The following is a 22,612-nucleotide window of genomic DNA, read 5'->3' as shown; positions in this document are numbered from 1 at the left end:
ATATATATATATATATATATATATAAATAAATTGGACATTGAATAAGGAAGATTGAAGAAGAATCAATACATTTGAATTATGATGCTGGTGAAGAATAATCAAAGTTTCATGGACTTCCTGAAGAATAAACAAATCTGTCTTGGAGAAAGTATGGCCGAATGCTGTTTGGAAGTGAGGATGGCAAGACTTCCTCTTATGTATTTTGGACGCGTTGTCAGAGTTCTTGGAAAAGAGTACCATGCTCAGTATAACAGGCAGGCAGTGGAAAAGAGGAAGCCCCACTAGGGGCTGGAGTGATACAGTGAATTACTTTATTGTGCCAGCTAAACTTATCAGCAATCTGGTTTTATCTCTCTAGAGAGCCCTGTCTAACACATAAAGTGACTAAAAAAAATGGGTTCAAACATAAGGATGATGAGAATGGCCCTGCCTGGTTCTGTTGTGTCATTTCATTGAGTTGGAATAAATACACCACTTAACAGCAACAAACACATGTTTTGTTTTTTGTTTTTTTTTTCAGATGAAAAACAGATTATCTAACTAATTTCTATCTGAGAGAATTCACTGGGTTATTTTTATGTACAAGACTATATTCAACTGTGAAATAAACAGTCCCTGTGAGTGTTTGAATGAATGATTGGACTGAGAGGAGATACTTACAACTTACTCTAGTGATCTCAGAAAGTCCCTGGGAAGGTAAGCACTCAGAACAATCAGCCATTTGCGATCAAAAGGATAATCTTTGCCCCAGTACAAGTTTAAGGAGATTGAAAGGTTTAGGAAAGAAAGAAGAGTGGTTATTGAAAACAGGGTTGCATTGGGTTAAGTGATACTACATCATGTAGTATGTTAGGCTGTTTTCTGAAGAAACAAACCCAGTGGCACTTGTATGTATATATATATATATATAAGAAAGAACTTTGAATTAAAAAAGAATTTTATATCAAGTAAGTGGCCCAGCCATGTCTAACTCAATTCCATGGGTCAGAAGCTAGCTGGAGGTCTTCACACTCACCCAGCTTCCGGGGAAGGAACCAGGATGGTGAAGTGGAAAGCTGGGAGATCACACTCCAGTGGGTGCCCAGTTAAAAGGATCCACAGGCTGCAGGAACGTGGTAGGATGCTGACAGCTCACTGGGTCTGGGGACCACGTGGGTAGAGGGCCTCACATGCGCCACACAGGAATCGGTCAAGCAGGAAGGAGAAGGGCAAGAGAGGGAGCAGTTCTCTATTACATGTCTTATAAAAAGGCCACACCATTAAGGAGAAGTCATTAGGCTGTGACCTGATTGGTATGTTGGACTTCATCTGTATCTTCACACAGGTCCAAACTGGCATACAATTTAACCATCAAATGGGGCTTTTAATCAATAACATGACACAAATTGTATATGAATTTTTTAATGAAAAATGGATTTACTCTGTAAGCCTTCACCCAGCTGACAATAAAGAATTCAACAACAATAAAAATAGAACTCCTCTTTCACATGTAGATTTTAAAAAGCTTATGAATAAGAAAAGAATTGTCAATTCTGATAATTCTGCTGCTTTGGTTAATTAAATTCATTGAGCTCCATCTGCCACTAATTTTTGCTTTTCTTTCTGCTGAAGAAACATGCATCTATCTTTCACTTAAATAGCAATATTTAATCATTTTATTTATTCACAAATGAAAAACACTATTCCTCCAAGTATCAAAACTTAGTAAAATAAATATATCTTTGTTAATTTCTAGTAACCTTGTCATTTTAAGTATGTTTGCTTTCATTTTTCACTTGGGATGGATGTTTTTATGTAATTCAAACAAGTAGTTGCTAAAGACATATCATTTTTAGAAATGAAAAATATATATCTTCTATCTTATGGTATAAAGCATTTGCCACTTTGAAAACAATATGAAATATTTGACTATGGATATTCTTCTACTAACGTGGTCCCGTCACAAAATAATTCCTCAAAAATGCACTAAGAATGTGCTCTGATTCATCGCCTGATCTTTATTCCCTGGAGGGATTTCCAACTTCTGACTTGTGGTTATCAGCCCAATATGTCACCATTACACCACTAGGGCTCCATTTGTGCACCTTAGAAATTAAAAGCAAACTTTTTTCATTTTAGCCGCGAGTTGTTGTGGTTAGGATCTGTTGAGTCTGTTCCAAGTCACAGTGCACCCAGGCACAACAGAGCAGGACATTGCCTGGTCCCGTGCTATCCTCTCAGTTGTCTGAGCCCATTGTTGTTGCCCTTGTGTCAGTGCATCTCCTGGAGAGGCTTTGTCATTTTCACTGACCTGCTACTTTACCAAGCATGACGTCCTCTTCCAGCCACTGGCCTACCTGGGATGTCCAAAGCAGGTGAGACACAGTCTCACCATCCTTCCTTCTAATTGCAGGAGTTATCTGCCTGTCCTTTTTGAAGACAGATCTGCTTGTTCTGGCAGTTTCAATATTACTGACCAACCCCATAATTCACATGCACCCATTCTTCTGTGGTCTTCTTCATTCACTCGCCAGCTTTTACTTGTATGTGAAGTGACTGAAAATACCAAGATGTGGGTCAGGCTCACTTTTAGTCTTCAAAATGATAACAAGAGATACAGAGATACATCATAAATGATAATAACTAAGAAATCTTTAATAATTGTCTTTAGAGACATTACAGGATAGTTTGTACCCACAAAACTTTGATAGCTATGAAAAGCAAATAAAAAGGATATTTAACAAATTAAATATGTAGTTGCAAAAATTTCAAGAGAAAATACAAGATACACTTGTAAAATTAATGCCTGTTAAGAAAAAAAGAAATGATTTTTTTTCAGAGAAATATATTTTAGTGTCAGATCTCAAAAAAAAAAAGGTGTAGACTATGTAAAACCAACACTCGCTACCATCAAGTTGATTCTGATTCATGGGAGCTTATTGGACAGAGTAGAACTGCCCAAGAAATGATTTTTAAAAAAGTAACATAAAGCATACATTCAAGAGTTCTGTATTTAACCAGCAATATTTCCAGAAAAAGAGAAAACAGAGAAAGTGATCAAAGACCTATCAAAAGAAAATTTTCCCAGAGCTGAAGAGAGCAACACATTTTCAAATACACGCCAACCCATTGGTAGTGAGTGGGGGCAGGAAAGGAACCCCAGTGAGCCAGGGGCTTAAATGTTGGCCACTCACTCACTGAAAAGGTAGGAGCAGAACTTGGTCAGCTCCTCCACAGGAAACCGAGGAGGCAATCTGCGCCAGTAAAGATTGACGCCTGGTCAACCCTGTAGAAGCCTTCTATTCTGGAGGCCAGGAAGCCTGTGAGGCAGGGAACTATTGCTTCTTCTTACCATAGATATTTTCCTTTCAGTTGTGTGAAATGTATTATTTTTCATGTTCTTAGGACCCATTGAGTCTTTTCTGACTCCCAGTCACCCTCTGCACAGCAGAGCCAGTCACCGCCCATCCTCACAATGCTCGAATCATCCTCATAATCGTTGCGGTGTTTGAGTCCATTGGTGCAGCCACTGTGTCAGGCCATCTAATTGATGGTCTTCCTCTGTTTGACTGCCCCTCTGCTTTGTCAAGCGTGTCCTCCTTTCTTAGCGACAAATCTGATAGCATGTCCAAATGATGTGAGATCAATTTTCACCATCCTCCATTCTAAGCAGCATTCTGGTTGTGCTTCTTGAACACGTTTATTTTTTCCTTCTGATAGTCCATGGTTTATTTTTCTTCTGGTTGTTCATGGTTTATTTAATAGTCTTCTCCAAAACCATCATCTTTTTTTGACATCTTAATCATTGTGCAGCTTTTGCATGCATCTGAGGCAATGGAAAGTGCTATGATTTGGGTTAGTCCATTTAATTACATAAAATGCTATTGGATTACAGAGAAAACACCTACTAATATATAGGCTCCAACAAAAGGGTGATAGAAATGAAATTTTAGTAGGACTCTAAGAAAAAGAAAAGAAGAATGCGATTTTATTTCTTCAGGAGACTTATAATTGTTTAGCATCTCCAATAAGGCAGATATCAGATGGACCTTGGTTGAAAGTAGAGAATACCAGAAAGATGTTTTACCTATGCTTTATTGACTATGCCAAGACATTTGATTGTGTGGATAACAACAGTCTGTGGATAGCCTGGAGAAGAATGACAATTCGAGAACTCTTCATTGTGCTATTTGGAACTTGTGTATGAATCGAGGCAGTTGTGAGAACAGAACAAGGGGGTATGGCATGGTTTAAAATAAGGGACGGTGTGCTTCAGGGGTGATGCTCTCACCATACTTATTCAATCAGTATGCTCAGCAACCATCAGAGAAACTAGATTATATAAAGACTAGTTATACAGAGGACACAACCTTGCTTGCTGAAAGTGAGGAGGACTTGAAGCACTTGCTGATAAAGATTAAGGATTTCAGCTTTCAGCATGGATTACAACTTGTGTTGAAACAAATCCAGTGACACTCATAGACGAGGGGGTAGCCCCTCACCCAAACATGATTTTTTTCCAAAGCTATGTATTATTATTATTTTTTACAAAACAACCTTATTTCAAAGTACTCCCCACTATACTTAATAAATTTGTCAAATCTGCAATGCCATTCTTGGAAACATTTTTCAAACTCATCTGTTTGGATGGTTGACAGCACCTCCCTCGTTTGTTTCCTCACCTCTTTTACATCCTCAAATTGCTGTCCTTTCGTGTCCCTCTTCATTCGAGGAAACCAAAAGAAGTTGCAGGGAGTGAGGTCTGGTGAGTAAGGTGTGTGGGGCAAAAGAGGCATGCTGTTTTTGGCCAAAAACTGGCACACTGAGTTGGCTGCATGAGCAGGTGCATTGTTGTGGTGGCAAAACCAGCTCCCCGTCTGGCACAAATCAGGGTTCTTTTGGTCGCATGCTGTTACACCATCTTTTCAGAACTTCTAAATAGAAAGCTTGATTAACAGTCTGACCTGGTGGAACAAACACTAAATGCACTTTGAGTCGACATTTTCATCTTCAGCAAGTTGACGGACATACAGAACGAGGTTTGCCATCAATTGACATTTCACCTTTTTTGAAATGAGAAAAACATTTTTACACTTGAGTTTTCCCATAGCGCTGTCCTTGTAAGCTGTGTTCAAGATCACAACACTTTCTGCATCATTTTTCCTGAGCAGTAAACAAAATTTCATAGCTGCATGCTGTTCTCTTAAATCAGCCACCACACAAAGTGAAGTTTGAGCGAAACTGCTTTTATAAAAAAATTCACTGTGACCAGAGGGAACCTTCCCAGACAATACCATGGGTGCACTAAGAGTGAGCTGCTTGGTGGAAATATGTGTACTATGAAAGTTCTGCTCTGCCTAGTACAATTTTGTTTTTTTCTGGGTACCCCCTTGTGTGTATATGCAAGAGCTTTATATCAAAGAGTAATGGTATATTAAGAAAACTTCCCAGCTCAGACCAGATCAAGTCCATAAGTTCAATGTTAGCCTATAAGTCTGATATTAGCCCACACATCAATCTTCAGACTCACACAGTCACGTCACAGGCCAGTGGGTGCAAAGTCTTGTAGATCCAATGGTAGTGGACGCAACTCCAGGGCTCTGGCTTCCATCAGCGTGGCTCCTTGTGGCTTGTCAACAGGAATGTGAAACAGAGAGAGAGGGTGACCCACCTCTTAGGAGAAACAGGAAGTTCCCGGAACCCTCATGAGAAAGCCACATCCACAAGGAAGCATCATCGGGCTGTGACCTGACTGACAGGATAGACCCCACCCCTTCACTCTTAATACCTTCAAGTTGACATGAGATTATGTAACTACCATACAACTCAATGTGAAACAGACTCAAATTTTCACAACTGGACCAATAGGTAACATCATGATAAATGGAGCAAAGGCTGAGGTTATGAAACACCTCGCCTTGCTTGGCTCCACAATCAATGCTCGTGGAAAGAGCAGTCAAGAAGAGATCAGAGGAAGCGTTGTGTTTGGTAAATTTGCTGCACAAGACCTCTTTAAAGTATTTACAAGCTAGGAGGTGACTTTTCGGACTAAGGGGTGCCTGATCTCAACCAATGTATTTTCCATTGCCTCATATGCATTTGACAGTTGGACATTGAGAAAAGAAGATCGAAGAAGAATCTGTGCATTTGAATTTGGGTGCTGGGCAAGCATATTCAAAGCACCACAGATTGCCAAAAGAAGAAACCAATGGGTCTTGGAAGAAGTGCATCCAGAGCGCTACTTAGAGATTCTGTCTCACATACTTTAGACAGGTTGTCAGTAGAGACCAGTCCCTGAAAAAAACCTTTATGCTAGTTAACGCAGAGGGGCAGTGAGGAAGTGGAACCCCTTCGACAAGATGTATTGGCCGTCGCTGCACCAATGGGCTCAAGTATAAGAACAACTGTGAAACGTGCGGGACAGGGTCGTGTTTGCTTCTGTTGTACCAAACTGACCCCTTGGCACCTCCAACAACAACAACATTAGGATTGGGAATCCTGGTGTTGCATGCCATTGTGAGGACTAGATAATATTGTGCGCATGAAGTGTTGTACACATAATAAATGCTCAATAAATGTTAACTCATTGTGTGAGAAGCAACATAGCATCGTGTTGTGGAAAATAGAATTTAAATTCAATTTGCCTGGGCTTGAATTTTAGGTCTAGTACCTCTTAGCTGTGCTTACCAAAACAAATTACTTAACATGTCTGTACCTTAGTACCTTCTGTAAAATAAAATATTATTAAGTATTTATAATAATAAAATAAAACATTCTGTAGAAAAATAATCATCCTAACAGTCTCGCAATGGTGTTACCAATAGTAGTACATTCATGATTTTAAAACACTGGTAACAACAAATGTTTGGAAAATAAGTGAAATGATGTTAGAGTAAATCTTCCCAATTGCCAAGTAAGGAAACTTGTGTGGCAAAGTGGTTTAAGCACTGGGATGCTTACTGAAAGGTCACTAGTTTGAACCCACCAGCAACTTCGAGAACAAAGATGAGGCAGTCTGGGTCCATAAAGACGTAGAGCCTCAGGAACTGAATCGAGCAGTTCCACTCTGTCTTCTATGTGCCTATGAGTCAGAATTGCCTCCACTGCTGTGGGGTTGTTTTTTGTTTTTTTTTTAGTGTCAAGTACCCTAGTCTATCCTGAGACACTAGCAGGTAAATTACTGCAATGGCACTACCCTAATGGGAATCCGTAGGGCACACTTAGAGCACAGAGTGTTAGAGCGCTCGTAAATTTGGTAGAGGCTGCATACCAGCCCAATCTTAAAGGATGTGAAATCATTAGCCACACAGTTAGGGGGCGGAGCATTCCAGGCAATCCTAATTGCTTCAAGTCTGTGCTTTTCACTACAACTATCTATCTAATCTAATGATTAGAATAACTAATCATTCTACCCAATTGTGACTTTGGTGGGTAGCACTTCGTTAAAGCCTCGGGGTCTTTTCTGACTGCTCCTCTGGAATCGTAGTCCAGTGGATGACAAGACCTCCGAAGATTCCTGGTCTCCGAGCTCAACCAAAGACCCTCGTCTCGATTTCTAATCCTTGCTGATTTATTCTCCTTAGCAACTTGTGATCGTAGTTTAGTCCGGTGATTTAATTAGTTAGTCCTTCCCCAAATATATGAAATGTTCTTCTGTGATTAATTAAGCGGGATTATGGATTGACTTGTGTCCCGTAATGGATGTGTTGATGTCCCCAACCCTGTATTGAGGAATGTGGCTCTCCTTCCATTCCACATGGAGGTAGATAAGGAGGGTGAGTCCTAAGCTTTTCTGTGTGGTGTCTTGTAAAGGAGAGAACAGCCAGGGAGAGACATACAAGAGGAAAATATATTATAAAGAGGATATTATCTATCGTCTTATGAATGAATCCGGGACACTTTCTTTCTGGCCTTAGTCTTAGTACTGTTTGATCCCTTTTTCTGAATAGTCAGTTTCACGTTACTTTAAGAACTGTGCACCTGTAATTGTGCGATCTGATCAAAAAGGCTTAAAATAAGTGTATGGCACACCCAGGTAGTGAATTCAACTTAATGGTATGTGTTTGGGTTATTATGCTACCAGTATATTTCCAGTCGATTCCTATTTTCCTCATGGTTTTTTAAACTTTTGGGCCATTTTTAGCATTATATGTGTCTTTGTAAATCGCCTTTATTCCTTATTGGTCTAGTTTTTGGCTCTATGTAAAGCACCACTGATTTTAGTCTTTCCAAGGTTGCACTATTCCCTTTTCACATTCCTGATTGTTTCTCCGTTACATAAGAGTAAAACCAGGCTGCAAGGATTCCATCATCAGAATAGTTTGCTTTGCGTGGGACATTATTGTTAAAGAATAGTTGTCCTATGTAAGGAAAACAACTGATCTATTTGGTCACCTAACTCAAAAGATCAGTTGAGTTAAAAATGAGTCCATTGTTGGACTGACTTACTGGTCACAGCCAATTCAATCAAATCACTTAGTTTAGTGATATGCTGTATTTATGATGCCTGATTATGAAGCTTGCCCTTGAATTTATTTTATGAGAATAGTTGATATCAAAGACAAGTGGCATACATAACAGGAAGGAAGTTATAAACATTTAATATGACCTTATCTTGAAGATTATACACTGAACCAATTTCTGGAAATTCCAAAGAAACAGTGTGATACCATTATATAATGTTCCTACCTTCTCATTGAAAAATGATAATCTGAAAATCAAGTTTACCAGTCCATAAATGTTTTTATCATCTGTTTTACTGGCCAGCACACATTCTGGTGCCTGAAATGTTAGACTTGTTTCCAGGGGTATTTGACCAGCTGAGCAAAAAAAAATATGGTACCAGTTTTCCCATCAACGTAGTTTTTGTGACGCAAACCTATGTCATATGCCACTCTTCACTCTGCTCACCCATTAAAGAAAAATCAGGATAATTTAATGTAATGTTTAGTCTGAAATAGAGGACGTGCATACTGGCTTTAATTAAAGCAGTAATGTTGTACTAGGTTTTTAAGTCAGGTTATACTTCACATGGTGTCCTGTGATCCAAAGATATATTTGAACACAACGTAAACTACATGGACTTGGGGTTTCCCCTAAGTATCATTTTACCTTTATTGGGAACTGAATAGTAGGCAGTTCCGATTTGTAATCAGAGATGAAGCCTAGAGATGATCCAACAACCTGCTTTGTCGATGAGGCACCTGAGGGTTAGAGAGGTAAAGTCCTCAGTCCTACTGCTGACTCGTGGAAGAGCCTTAATTGCACCTTTTCACCAGCTCAGGGTTTTTCCCAGATCACCTGCACGTGAATGACATTCCTGAGTTGAGTTATGCAGAGACTGGAACATCAGAACACTTTAGTGTTTCATTATCTACCCAAGCCTAATGTATTAAGGTTTATTGCAATTCTGATCCATGACATAATAGTACAAATAATTTTATTCGTGATGTATTTCAAAGTAGAAAAGAATTCATGGGAAAGCTTTCACTGGCCTTATCTCTGTCATTTCGATCTACTAAGCCACCGGGCTTCCCTTGAATGACAGATGTCTCTCCAATGCCAATACCACCTCTTCTGGGAATGATGGGTTTCCGGAAGCACATTGGAACTTCTCTTCCTATTTATTGGAAATAAATGTGCTATCATTGCAAAGGGCATAATAGTTGACTTTGCAGAATCGGGGTAGCAACAGAACCTTTAGAAAATAAAAGACATTTAAAAACGACATGAAAAAATATGAGGACTATGATATTAATGATGTTAGATTGACAATTATATATCTAATCAATGTTTTTGATGGATCACTTTTGTTCAGATAAAAACTGTTTTATCCCATAATACCTGCCCTTTCAGATTTGCTTTGGCATAAAGGAATATTGAATGTTTTTATTTATATGCTATATAAACTCAACTATTTTAAGATAGCATGCTCACAGGCATAAGTGCCCCATGTTGTGTTAAGCTGGCTACATTAGAGAAACAAATCCATAGAAACTCATATGAATAACAGAGAGTTTTATATAAAGGGTAAGTGCACATCAAGAAAACATTCCAACCCAGTGCTGCCCAAGCCCACAAGGCCAACATTAGCCCATATGTCTGACACCAATCCAAAAAGCCCTCCTCCATCTCACAAAACACACTCAATGACACCGACTGCTGGAGGAAAGCTGAGTCAGTGAGCACGTAAGCATCTCTGGCAGGGCTGCTCCAGCACCCAGGGCTGCATCAGGGTAGGTCCATGTGGCATCTCCTCGGGGCTGTCTTGCAGTAAGTGAGCCTTGCCAGCTGAAGCAGGGAATTGGCTAAGGCAGCTGCGCCCTGGTCTGACCATCAGAAAGCCAGAGACCCGAGAACTAGAAAGGTGAGGCTCACTGAGCCATGTATCTCCACATCCCCACATGTGTTTATCGGCTTGGTTGGCACAATAACTTTAACTATCTCAATGTGTATCTTGATCTGAGGAATCTCTCATATGGATTCAGGGAATTACAGTTTAAAGATTTCTCTTATATAACCCTTTCCTCTAATGTTTTCCACAGATAACTCATGCACATATAAAAGTGATTATATCTTTGTTTATGTTACTGTTTCATATTTACTGTTTTTCAGGTTTGCTTCTCTGAAGTAAGATGAGTTGGCAAAAATTCTTTGCAGCTTTGTTGCATTTGGGTAAGTTGCTTGCTATTTGAATGTCCAGATCCCATGTAGAGATGTTGCCCATACAGGCAACATTTCCTTTATTGCTTACTAGAACTTTACATCTTCAGTTAGAAATTTTTCTCATCCCATGGAAATCAAACATAAATATAACTCTGAAGCTCAAAATCCATTCCTACCCCCTCAAAGTGTGAAAATGTAAAATCTTTCCAACCTCCTGGAAACGAACCTGATCATCTAGCCTTCCAGAGTGTGCGCACACGCTCTCTGTCTGTCTCACACACACATACAGTTCCAACTTATAATTGGTCCATACACATTATCTGCCTTTTCTTTTTTAATACTTAACTTTTTTTTCCAATTTATCACAGTGGCTATTCTTGTCAGTATCTACTGATTTGCTTATTTGTTTAATGGTTACAGGACAATGTGCTATATAAATGTATCTTAAATTAGGAATTTAATTGCCCAGTTTCTCATTGGTAGACTTTTTGTGGTCTGTAACAAAGAACTACTGCTTTGAAAATTCATTTACTTACATCTTTGTCTGTGTGAGTCAGTATTTTAGTGATTAAGTCCTAAAGAGGAATTTCTATGCTGATAATAAAATTTGATAGAAGCTGTGAAATCTCTCTGGTACAGATTTGGACGATTTACAGACCCAACTGCATGTTTACCAAAGATACATATTATCATTCATTTCATTGTTTTGGCCCTGTGGGATAAGAAAATATGGCATTTCATTTCAAGTTTATTAATTTATTAATGAACTTGTGCACTGTCTATTAACCATTTATATTTCTTATGATTTGCTAGTTCATATCCTTTGACCATTTTAAAAAATTGAGTATTAGTGGTTTTAATTGACTTTTATACATTTCTGAATATAGTTGGTATTAATCTTAATAGTTTATCATACTTTTCAAATACTTTTCCAAAATCTGTCATTTGCTTTAAAATTAAACAAACACACAAAACTTAAATTTTTAAGAGAAGTCTTAAGTTTACAGAGAAATTAATCAGAAAGTGTAGAAAGTTCCCCTATGTCTCCTCCTCCACTTGCACTCAGTTACCTTGATTACTAGCACCTTGGATCACTGTGCTAAATTTGGCCATGTCCTTTAACCTCATTTTCATTTGAATCAAAGAAAATCTTTTCTACTGTGTATAAATTAAAACTGTCAGTTTGAATGACTCTGTGAGACGAAGTAGATCTGCACCATACGATTTCCCGATGTCAGTGTTTATGGAAGCTGATCACCTCGTGTTTCTCCTGAGGGGTACCCGGTGGGCTCAAACCACTGACCTACTGCTGACATGTCAGGGCTCCTACATACTGTAAATCTGCGTAGGAACAAGGGACAATGGCATTTAAGTCTGGTATTTAGCAAATGCAACATTATTGAAATACACACACATATCCGATGATAGTTGTTATGAATTAAAATTTGTACTCCTCAAATATGTATTGAAGTCCTGGTTCATGTACTTGTGAATATCATCCTACTTGGAAATAAAGTTTTTCTTTTGTTAATGAGGACATAGGAGAGTAACTGGGTTCTTAACCTAATTACTTTTGAGTTACTGAACGAATAGACACAGAAAGAAACAAATAGGGAGGAGAGAGGCCTTGGATCTCAGAGCACTGCTACAGAACACATGGGACTGTGGCCCACTGAAAAATCTTCCCCTAGAGCCTTCTACCCTTTAAAATTCCCATTTTTTAAAGCCACCCAGGCTTGGAACTTTGATATTTCTGTTATGTCCACATTAAGTAACTAGTTTAATAAACAGTCAAAACTTTCTTTGCATCAAGGAGTTTTCTTGGTGATAGTATGTCCAATGAATAACTATAATACAAAATGAAGGGCTCGTTCTCCAAATGGAGATGGCAGTGCAAATGTTATTCCCCATGAGGATTCTGGTAAATGACGACAAGTATGATGATCTGAGGGGTTATTTTCAAAGGTTAACATGTCCCTTAGAAAATGACACCTTGAATACACCAGCAACAAAGGTGTACAAGTTCTTTCTTTAATCCTCTTCTGGAACATCCTCCAGAGAAGAGAACAGATTTTATGGTAGTGCTTTGTTGTGGTTTTAACAGCTTGGCATCACAGCAGTCCTCTCTGGAATCAGTGCCCCATCACTGATAAATATGGTGTGCTCCGGGTTCACTTGTTTCTCTCTGCATTGTGGTAATATTCTGATTCTTCAAACCCCAAATCACCTAGTTTAGGCTGGATTTCAAGTTTTGGGATTGCAAATCAGGATATCCTTAACAAACAAGCCTCATTTTATCTGGCAGCCCTTACCTGTGGCACAACGAGTTTTGAGTATTTCCTTGACTACTTGAACTCTCAGGAGCTTCCCTACAGGTGTTCCTGCTGTGTAGAAAGCTCTTGTTTTTTCTCATTGTAGTCATCTGTATGCTTATAGGAAATACATGCCCAAGGTTGCTCATGGTTGCACATTTACCCTCCACCCCCAAAAATCATGTCAGGAGAGATTATAAAGAGAAATAATATACCCATTCTCGTTTGGTGGACTCTAATTTTATTAAATTCCATTTTATTTGGTCATATGGGATTTCTGAAAGGTTTACGGTTTGGAGATGCAGAAGAGATGCGGGGACGTCATTACTGTGATAATGTATGTCTTCAGAAGGATGTTCTAGACTCTTCATGTTTCGGGGTTTTTTTGGAAAGAAAGAGATAGTTTGCAAGGAGCATGTATACAAAAATAGAATTATCTTTTAATTAAACTAATTCAATTATTGCTATGTCTGTGAAGCTTATTGCTACATTTTAAATTTCAAATGCTTCTTTTAAAGTTTTAGGCTAATTTCAGTTTAGTCAACCGAATCTTCACTTTGATGATCTTATGATACCAAATTGTCATCAATGTGGGCACAGTGGTATTAATTATATTAATTCTTCCTGCTTTTATTTTTGCTTCTGATACCTACCCATATTTATATTAATTTATATACAGGAGGGTTTGGAAACATATTGTAAATGGTCATTACCTGTGTATTATTGGGATGTTTAGCAAGCATATATTTGTAGTTTTAAATTTTTTGAATGGATTGTTTTGATTTCTTTTTTCTTCCATTTCCCACATTTCTTTAAGATTCCCTTTCTATACTAGTTGAATATACAGGATAACACTAAACCCATGGATTTCGACTCAAATCCAACTCATGGTGACCCTTAATATAGCTTCTGAGTCTGTAAATCTTTATGGGAACAGATAGCCTCATTTTGTACTTGTGAAGCTGCTGGTGAGTTTGAACTGCCAAACTTGAGGGTAGCAGTTCCAACATTTACCCAACAGTGCCACAGGAGATCTTTGTGGTAACACCAGTATTAGCTAATCACTTTGTAGGGGTTTTATGGTAATTTTATATTAGAAAAAAGCTTATTGTCATTTTATAAAAGATAACCCATTGCTGTTGAATGGATTCCAACTCAAAGCCAACCTCCAGGGCAGAATAGAACCACCCTGTGGGGTTTCCTAGGCTGTAACCTTCACAGAAGCCTGGTCTTCCTCTATAGTGTATCTGAGAGCTTTCAGTCACTGAACTTTTGGTTAGCTGTCAAGTGTTTTAACTACTAGACTCCAGTACTGTTTCTAAAAATGCTCAGATATTTGTTACTTATTTTTTTCAATGATTCATTTATTTGAGTCACTTGTGAAAAACATTCTGGAGAACTATCAATTGTTAAGAGATAATTATAGTGGATTTTATTTTCAACAGTGTGTTTACAAATGAGTTTAACTTCTGATGACTTTGTCTGTACATTGTTATATACTGTATATACTCGTGTACAAGCCGGGTTTTCCAGCACATCTTTAATGCAGTTTTGGTGGTAAAATTAGGTGCTTCTGCTGATGGTCGGGTTGGCTTATACTTGAGTATATACGGTAATCGTTCTTAACTTTCCTATGTTTAAAAAGTGAAAATGGTTTCCAGTAAGAAGTCTCTTGCTGCATCAGTTCTTGGCATTAAGCTCATGTCATATAGGATGCCATGTTATCCTGAGGATGTGGGCAGATTCAGCTCATCCAGCTGCCCTGTTGGCAGAAGCAACCTCTTTCTCAAATCATTAAGGAAAAAAATATTCTCTTTAAGAAATATTAATATTAAAACAGCACTTTGAATTTGTTTATATAATTGTTCACTTTCATGTTTCCCACTTATCCTGGAAGTTAGTTAACATAATTAGGTTGCAGAAAAGGAAAATAAAAAATATTTAACTATAATTTACTCTTATTAAAATGCAAATGTAAGATGTTAAATTGATGGGAATAAAATGAAGTGTGAATTTCCAAGAAAGGATGCCAGAGACAGGAGTTCTTTCTATAAATAAATGTACCCCTTCCAATACAACACCTTGTAAAGTAGAAGCACAGAGCTATGCATTAGGCACTGACTGAGCACGTAGAAAGTTAAATAATTATGAGTGAACATAACATGGTTTAAGCTGAGTAACTCCCACTTGTGTATCTTTGTTAAAGTGCCTGAATATTTTTTCTATGTGTCCTCTTAAGTTAACAGTTTATTTATGCGATAACTGCATTTAGCTTAGTCAGATATTTCCCATTTATCTGGTTTTCAAAATGATTAACTCTCTGTCTTTTAAATATTTTAACAGAGTTTATTTATGTGATAACTGCACTTAACCTGCCATATCCTATTACTCCCTGGAGATTTAAGTTGTCTTGCATGCCACCAAATACAACTCGTGACTTCCTCTTGCACACTGGGCTGTCAAAGAACACTTCAAGTGTGGATGAAAATTATGAGGCTGGTGTCGAAGCTAAACTTAACTCAAGTGCTGCCTACTTTTCTAACTTACCATCCAAAACTACTTTCCATTGTTGCTTTTGGAGTGAGCAAGAGAAAAGATGCTCTAATCCTGCAGACGAGAAGACACTTGTTTCAAGTGTAAATTCTTTAGTATCCCAGCAAACAGGTAAGTATTTAATGTTCCATGGACTAGACATTCTTTTTAAGTGTATCGTACAATATTGTTGTCAGTTTTCAAAATGTTTGTGAAGCAAATGTCTTATGGAATTTTCTTAACAGTTATCATCACATTGCACTCAGGTGAGGTCAGTCAGGTAATGTGATCAAGCATGACTTTATACCCCCCCCATCTCAATAAGATAAAAATCTACAAAGGGAAATAAGTGCATTCTTAGTAGTCTTCTAACCTTACTTTGAAATAGGAAAAGTACACCTCTATTTTTGTCAAAAAAATGAATTATCAAAAGAATAACAATACTGCGATATTAGGTACATTTCCAATATTTAAAAATAACAATATTTGTTCAAGCAAGGAATGTCTTTGTAACCAATATCCATTTTAAATCCAGGGGAGTTGGTTGTAAAACATAATGCTTATGGAATGTAATTAATATAGCTGACAATTCTGCATTTAAACAACACAATTATTTTCAAATCTTACTAGAAAAGCTAAATAGTCCACTCAGTGGACATAGTCATCTAAAGAGACCTACAGGAGTGCTTAAGTAGATAGAGCAGGCTTATGTAAGGGGAGAGTGATTCCAGGTGGTGTAGTGAGTTTCCTGTCAGGCTAATAATCACAAGTTTAGCGGTTCAAAATCACGAGCTGGTCTGCTGGAGAAAGATGAGGCTTTCAACTCCTGTACAGAGTTACAGTCTTGGAAACCCACAGGACAGTCACTCTGTCCTATTGTTGTTGTTAGGTATGACCAAATCACCTCCAACCCTTAGTGACCTCTGCACAACAGAACGGAACCCTGGCTGGTCCTGCGCCGTCCTCACAATTGTTCCTATGCTTTCCTGCAGCCACCGGATCAACCCACCTCACTGAGAGCCTTCCTGTTTTTTTTTTTTTTTTGCTACTCTTTCACTTTACCAAACATGGAGTTCTTCTCCAGGGATTGGTCTCTCCTGACAATATGTCCAAAGTACGTAAAATGAAGTCTTACCATCCTTGCCTCTAAGAAGCACTCTGGCCTTACTTCTTCCAACACAGATAGGTTTATCCTTTCAGCGGTCCATGGTACTTTCAATATTCCTCTCCAGCACCATACTTCAAATGCATCAATTTTTCTTCAGCCTCCCTCAGTCAGTGTCCAACTTTCACATGCATGTGATGCAATGGAGAACACCATGGCTTGGGTCAGGCGCACCTTAGTCCTCAAAGTAACATCCTTGCTCTTCAGTACTCTAAAGAAGTCTTGTGCAGCAGATGTACCTAATGCAATCGGTCTATTGATCTCTTGACTGCTGCTTCTATGAGCATGGATTGTAGATCCAAGCAAGACAAAATCCTTCACAACTTCGACCTTTTCTCTATTTATTATTATATCATCTATTTGTCCAGTCGTGAGGATTTTGATCTTCTTTACTTTGAGTTGCAATCCAGACTGAAGACTGCAATCCTCGATCTCCAACAGAAAGTGCTTCAAGTCCTCCTCACTTTCAGCCAGCAAGGTTGTGCCATTTGCATACCACAGGCCTTCCTCCAATCCAGATGCCACAGTTTTCTTCATATAACCCAGCTCCTCTGATGATTCGCTCAGGGAACTGGTGGAACAAGTATGGTGAGAGGACACAACCCCGACACTCACCCTGATTTTAAACCACACAGTATTCCCTTGTCCTTGTCGTAAAGAGTCTTACTGGGTCAGAACCAACTCGATGGCAGTGAAGGAGAGATGCAGAGTTCATCAGTGTCTTGACCTCAGCCCTGTTACATTTGACTGTGGGCATTCTGTGCTGGACATTGTACGATGTTTAGCAGTATCCCTGAACCCTACCACTGGATACTAGTAACATTCTCGCCTGACAATCAAAACATATCCCTAGACATTGTCAACTGTTTCTTAGAAGGCAAATGCACCCTGATTAGGTACCAGCTTCTGTTAGCTGAAGTGAATATCTGTAGTATGTTGCAGGCACTTTGGGTATAAGGTGTAAACATCCCAAGCCTCCTACCACTGTGCTGATTCTGATTCATAGAGACCCGATACAGTGTTTCTCAACCTTTGTAAATCTTGTCAAGAGCAAATGCCCTAAACTTCCATCAGGTGAGTTTGAACTGGTACTCTTGCAGTTAGCAGTCCAACACTCACCTCCCAGGGTTCCTTAGGATAAAACATAAATGTCCAGAATTTAGACCTTTAAAGCAAATAGATCATTGTAATTCCCATTGCCCCCCCTGAGCCCATAGCTATTTAATTTGAATGTAAATGAAGCACTATTTGAAGTTGTCAGAGGATTTAGCCAACTCACTAATTTTTAACTATGGTAAGAATGAACTTGACAAATCAAAGCCTTTCTGGTGAGCTTTGAAATGCTCAAAGTATTTAGCTCTTGGGAATGACCATGATGTCATGGGTTTTCATGTACATGTAAATAAAGGTCACCAACTAATTTAAGAGATGCATCAGAGTTCAGAGCCCAACCACTGTGGATTATTGCTAGAGCAGACACACAAATATCACGCCAGATGTGCCTCTACTTCGACTTTCACCTTGGAAAGTGAGAGAGAACTGAGATTGGTGAGATTTTTGAGATCTTTTGTCCTGCTTAGGTGGTTAGGTATGGATTTTAAAAAATTAAGAGTCAATGATAGAATTCAGTTCTTGTACTGTATAAAAAAAGGAAACTGGGCGATAGGGACAAAAGGACTTGGAAAACTCACCCCACTAGCCAGAGCCTGTGCCTTCTCTCTAAGTGGCAGAGGAAGTGGTATCAGAACACCGGTACATTTAATTTAGCTTTTCTCTTTCGCTGAGTTGCTCAGAATGTTTTTCAGATTTAATTTCATTTAATTTTAATTCAGGTGCAAACTGGAACATACAGTACTGGATGAAAGAGGACTTGAAGTTATTTATCTGTTATGTAGAGCCATCACTTGAGAATTCCTTCAAGACTTCTGATCTTAATGTTCATCTTTTATATGTTCTGTAAGTACCGACTACATTAATTTGGTGGTTTCTAGTATGCAAAGTTTTTTTTTTGTATGTTAGAACTTCCGTAAACCAAAGTGAGTTATAAAACATCTCTCAACCTTACATTTCATTTTCATTCTATGTTCAGCTTGAGGGAGCAATTTGTGTATTATTTCTTTATACCAATGTTCTTTTCCATTAGATTCCTTCTTTTCTCCCCCTGTTGATTTAGGTAGCAAGATAATACAAATTACAAATAGGTATGTGCATGTATTCTGAAATAACTGTGAATTTATTTCAGGAACTTTAGACATTTGAATTGTAAAGGGAAAAAAAGTTTCTGTTTTCAGGTAGATTTATTCTCCACATATTTATTGTGTTACAAGTAAGTGTTTAATGGGTACCTAATATTTGTTTGAGGTTGGCAGCCCAGGTGGTGTTTCAAACAGCCACACATTTATAACTCTAACAGCTAATATGTCTTTCCCTGGTATTCCTGATCCGCACAAAATGTTAAACATTCATCACCTACTAACTGAAAGGTCGGTGACTTAAGTCAATGCAGAGGTACCTTGGAAGAAAGGCCACCATCTTGAAGTTCTATGCAGTTCTACTCTGAAACACCTGGGGCCCTGCGGGTCACATGAGACCCTAAGGCATCATTCAAGTTTTCTAATAACTCTGATAATGCCTACCATTTCACTGTGAGTTTAATTTCTTGAAATTCTTCCTCCTTGTTCTTTTATTTGATGCGTAAGGAGAAAAAGTGTATTCAATTCTGCAGTTGAGTCCTACTATGTGAAGGGCAGTGTGTTAGAAAATGCCCAGATAAAGATGGATTGTTGTGATGTGTCCTCGAGGCGTTCACAGGCCAGTGGTAGTCATTGGGACAGTTAGTGATCTGTCTATGGTAGAGCTGAGTTGGGGCTAGGTAACCCAGCCAACGAGAGCTGAGAGGAGTGCGGCTGATTGAAGGAAGGAAAGGTTGAGTTTTCAAAGAAAAATGAAAAAGCTAACAAGAAATTGTGTGCGCAGTAGGGTGTCAAGAAGTGGATAATTATTCTATAGGAACTGCTCGTTGACTTCTCTAGTGTTACATAAGATAAGTGAAAGAGAAATTCTGTGAGTGAGGACTGTCGATCTGTGTTTTCCAAGGTTTTTTGGATGATCTTAATGGAGCGAAAGTTTGAGAATCATTGCTGAAGAAGCTTGATTCTAGATAGATTTTAGAATCAGCCTATTTGAGTTCAAATCCTTTCTCTTCCAGTTACTGGAGATACACATATAGCACTTGCTCTGAATCGCTTATGATTCAGCAATTCTAATTCTAGGCACTAACTCTTGATAATATTCACACAGAAGCTCACCAACTGTTGCCAGAGTGAATAAATATTGCCAAAATGCTTTCAAAAAACTTGTGCTAATTACTGTCTAGAAATGTAGTCATGACTCAAGAAATTATTAGGAAAGAAATAAAATTATCTACGGGCGGTCAATTTTGCCAGGTACGGCAGAATGGTATGATCAAAGCTGAAAAATATCCATCTATTCACCAAGGTATAAGTAATGGACACTTTAGCAGGAGCTGCTTAAGGGGAATAGAAGAAAAAGGAGCAATAACAAGAGGAAAGCTGACTGCTGAGGATGTGCTGCTGACCCTGGACGTGGTTAGCATACGTTCTATAGGTCCTGGCCCCACAGCAGTTTGATGGCGGGATCTCGCAGAGCTGGAGCTCAGCTCTCTGCAGAGCGGATGCCAAACAACTGACTTTCAGGGATTTCAGAGGAGGCAGACTGTTACTGGTTCTAACATGGGAGGAGAGAATTTGGTTGCTGCTGCCAACTGCTGCTGCTTGGTGAAGAACCTTTGCTGGGGTGATACTGACAAGAATGAGAAATGAGGCCGTTGTTAGGGTGGCAATCTATTTTAGGTTACCAACACCTGTACTTGTTAACTATTTCTATACTTGGAGTATTAAAAATGCATACTCCAAAAATTCATGGCTGACAAGAACAATAATGTATTATTACAGTTTCTGTAGGTCAAGGATCCAGCTAGAGGATTTGCCTCAATGTCTCTGAAGACTATGTGCAAGTGTCTGCTGTAGTCATTTTCAGGGTCAACTGCAGGTAGCCTTGGAAGCTCACTTGGCTTCCAAGTTCCACATGGGTTTTTAGACCACGACTTCATTTATTACTGACTATGGGATGGAAGCCTCCTTTAGTTTCTTGCTACTTTGATCTCTCCATTAGGTAGCTGACAGCATGGCAAATGGGCTCTATTAGAGTGAGCCAACAGGCATGAGAGAGGGAGGGAAGAGAGAGGGAGACAGAGAGACAGAGAACATGCTAGTGAGCATGAAGAAAGTCCATCTTTTTGTAACCTGGTTTTGGAAGTGATATCCCATCACTTTTTTTTGGTATTCAGTTTGTTAGATTCAACACATTTTAGATTAAGCACATACTCAGTTGTTAGCTACCGTGGAGTTGGTTCCAGTTCATAGCAACCCCGCGTACAACAGAATGAAACACTGCCCCATCTGGGGTCATCCTCACAGTTTTTCTTAAGTTTGAGCCCATTGTTGCTGTGTCAACCCATCCTATCTACCGCCTTCCTCTTTTTCATTGCCTCTCTACTTTACCAAGCATGACGTTCTTCAGCAGGGACTGATTTCTCTCGATAACATGTCCAAATTATACGAGGAAAAAGCCTCGCCATCCCTTCTGGCTGCACTTCTTCCAAGACAGACATGTTCATTTGGCAGTCCATGGTATTTTCAATATTCTTTGCCAGTACTATCATTGAAATGCATCAATTCTTCTTTGGTTTTCCTTATTCAACGCCCAACTTTCACCAGCATGAATGGATTGACAATGGCATGGCTTGGGTCAGGTGCGCCATAGTTCTCAAAGTAACCCCTGCCCTTTTCAACTCTTCAAAGGCCTGAAAAGTGCAGGTGCTACTCTGAGGACTAAGGTGTGCCTGAGAAAGAGAACACACAGGAGGAAGGGATCATTTGGGAGCCATGTTAGAAGCTACCTACCATAGTGACCCAGAGCTTATTTCCCTTAACTGCATTTGAGTATTCGGTTATTATTATTATTTGTATCCATCCACTGAGGCAGTTACTTGCAAAAAATCAGTCTGGCTAAGTCCACTTTCTACTATCTCTATACATGTAAGGACATGCTCAGAAAAATATCTGTATTGATTGGGTTTCATTGAAGGTGGATAGGATAGATATAATCTGTCCACAGATAGCATTGTACTTCATGATGGATTTAGCAAGATCCTTTCTGACAATGAATGCCACGCCATTCCAACCGTAGTTGGAAATATGCACTTGGTGACAAAAATGAAGCTGGAGATTGATTGCATGATAGAATTTTGCAAAACCAATGACTTGTTCATAGCAAATACCCTTTTTTCAATAATATGGAAGGTGATTATATAAGTGGTTTTTCCCAAATGGAATACACAGAAATAAAATTGACCACATCTGTGGAAAGACACAATGGTGAAGCTCAATATCAGCAGCTAAAATTAAACGAGGGCCGACTTTGGAACAGGCCATCAATTCTCATATGTAATTTCAGGATAAAGCTGAAGAAAGTGAAAACAAGTTCACAGGAACTAAAATACGACCCTGACGCTATCCCATCTTACTTTAGAGAACATCGCAATAACAGATTTGACGTGTTGAATACTAATGACAGAAGACCTGATGAGGCCATCATTAATGGAGAAAGCAAAAGGTCATTAAAAAGACAGGAAAGACTGGCTCATCTCCTCCCCGAGACCCCTCTGCAAGGGGATCTCCAGATGTAACAATGATGAGAAATAGAACTTTCCTCTAGTTCCTAAAGGTTTCCTCCCCGCTCCCACTACCATGACTCGAATTCAATCTTGCAAGTCTGGCTAGAACAGAGGAGGTACACTGGTACAGATAGGAACTGAAAATACAGGGAATCCAGGACGGATGAGCCCTATAGGACCAGTGGTGTGAGTGGCAAAAC

At 38.9% G+C, this 22,612-nt stretch overlaps 1 protein-coding gene across 2 annotated transcripts in view; it reads left to right on the top strand.

Annotated features, from left to right (window-relative positions):
* Positions 1-529: 529 nt before the first annotated feature.
* LEPR (leptin receptor) overlaps positions 530-22,612 on the top strand; it is a 95,565-nt gene continuing 73,482 nt past the window's right edge. The window contains exons 1-4 of one of the 2 annotated variants that reach the window (XM_045291732.1): positions 530-697; positions 10,595-10,654; positions 15,301-15,621; positions 18,487-18,610. In XM_045291732.1, coding sequence (XP_045147667.1) covers positions 10,615-10,654; positions 15,301-15,621; positions 18,487-18,610 — 485 coding nt within the window. In that variant the 5' untranslated portion in view covers positions 530-697; positions 10,595-10,614. The remainder of the gene's footprint in view (positions 698-10,594; positions 10,655-15,300; positions 15,622-18,486; positions 18,611-22,612) is intronic. The other variant, XM_004699363.2, reaches the window with a different exon arrangement.

Source organism: Echinops telfairi, unplaced genomic scaffold (genome assembly GCF_000313985.2).
Source record: "Echinops telfairi isolate 266 unplaced genomic scaffold, ASM31398v2 ScPeMD7_443;HRSCAF=831, whole genome shotgun sequence".
Taxonomy (NCBI): domain Eukaryota; kingdom Metazoa; phylum Chordata; class Mammalia; order Afrosoricida; family Tenrecidae; genus Echinops; species Echinops telfairi.
This window is presented reverse-complemented; position numbering and strand designations above follow the sequence as displayed.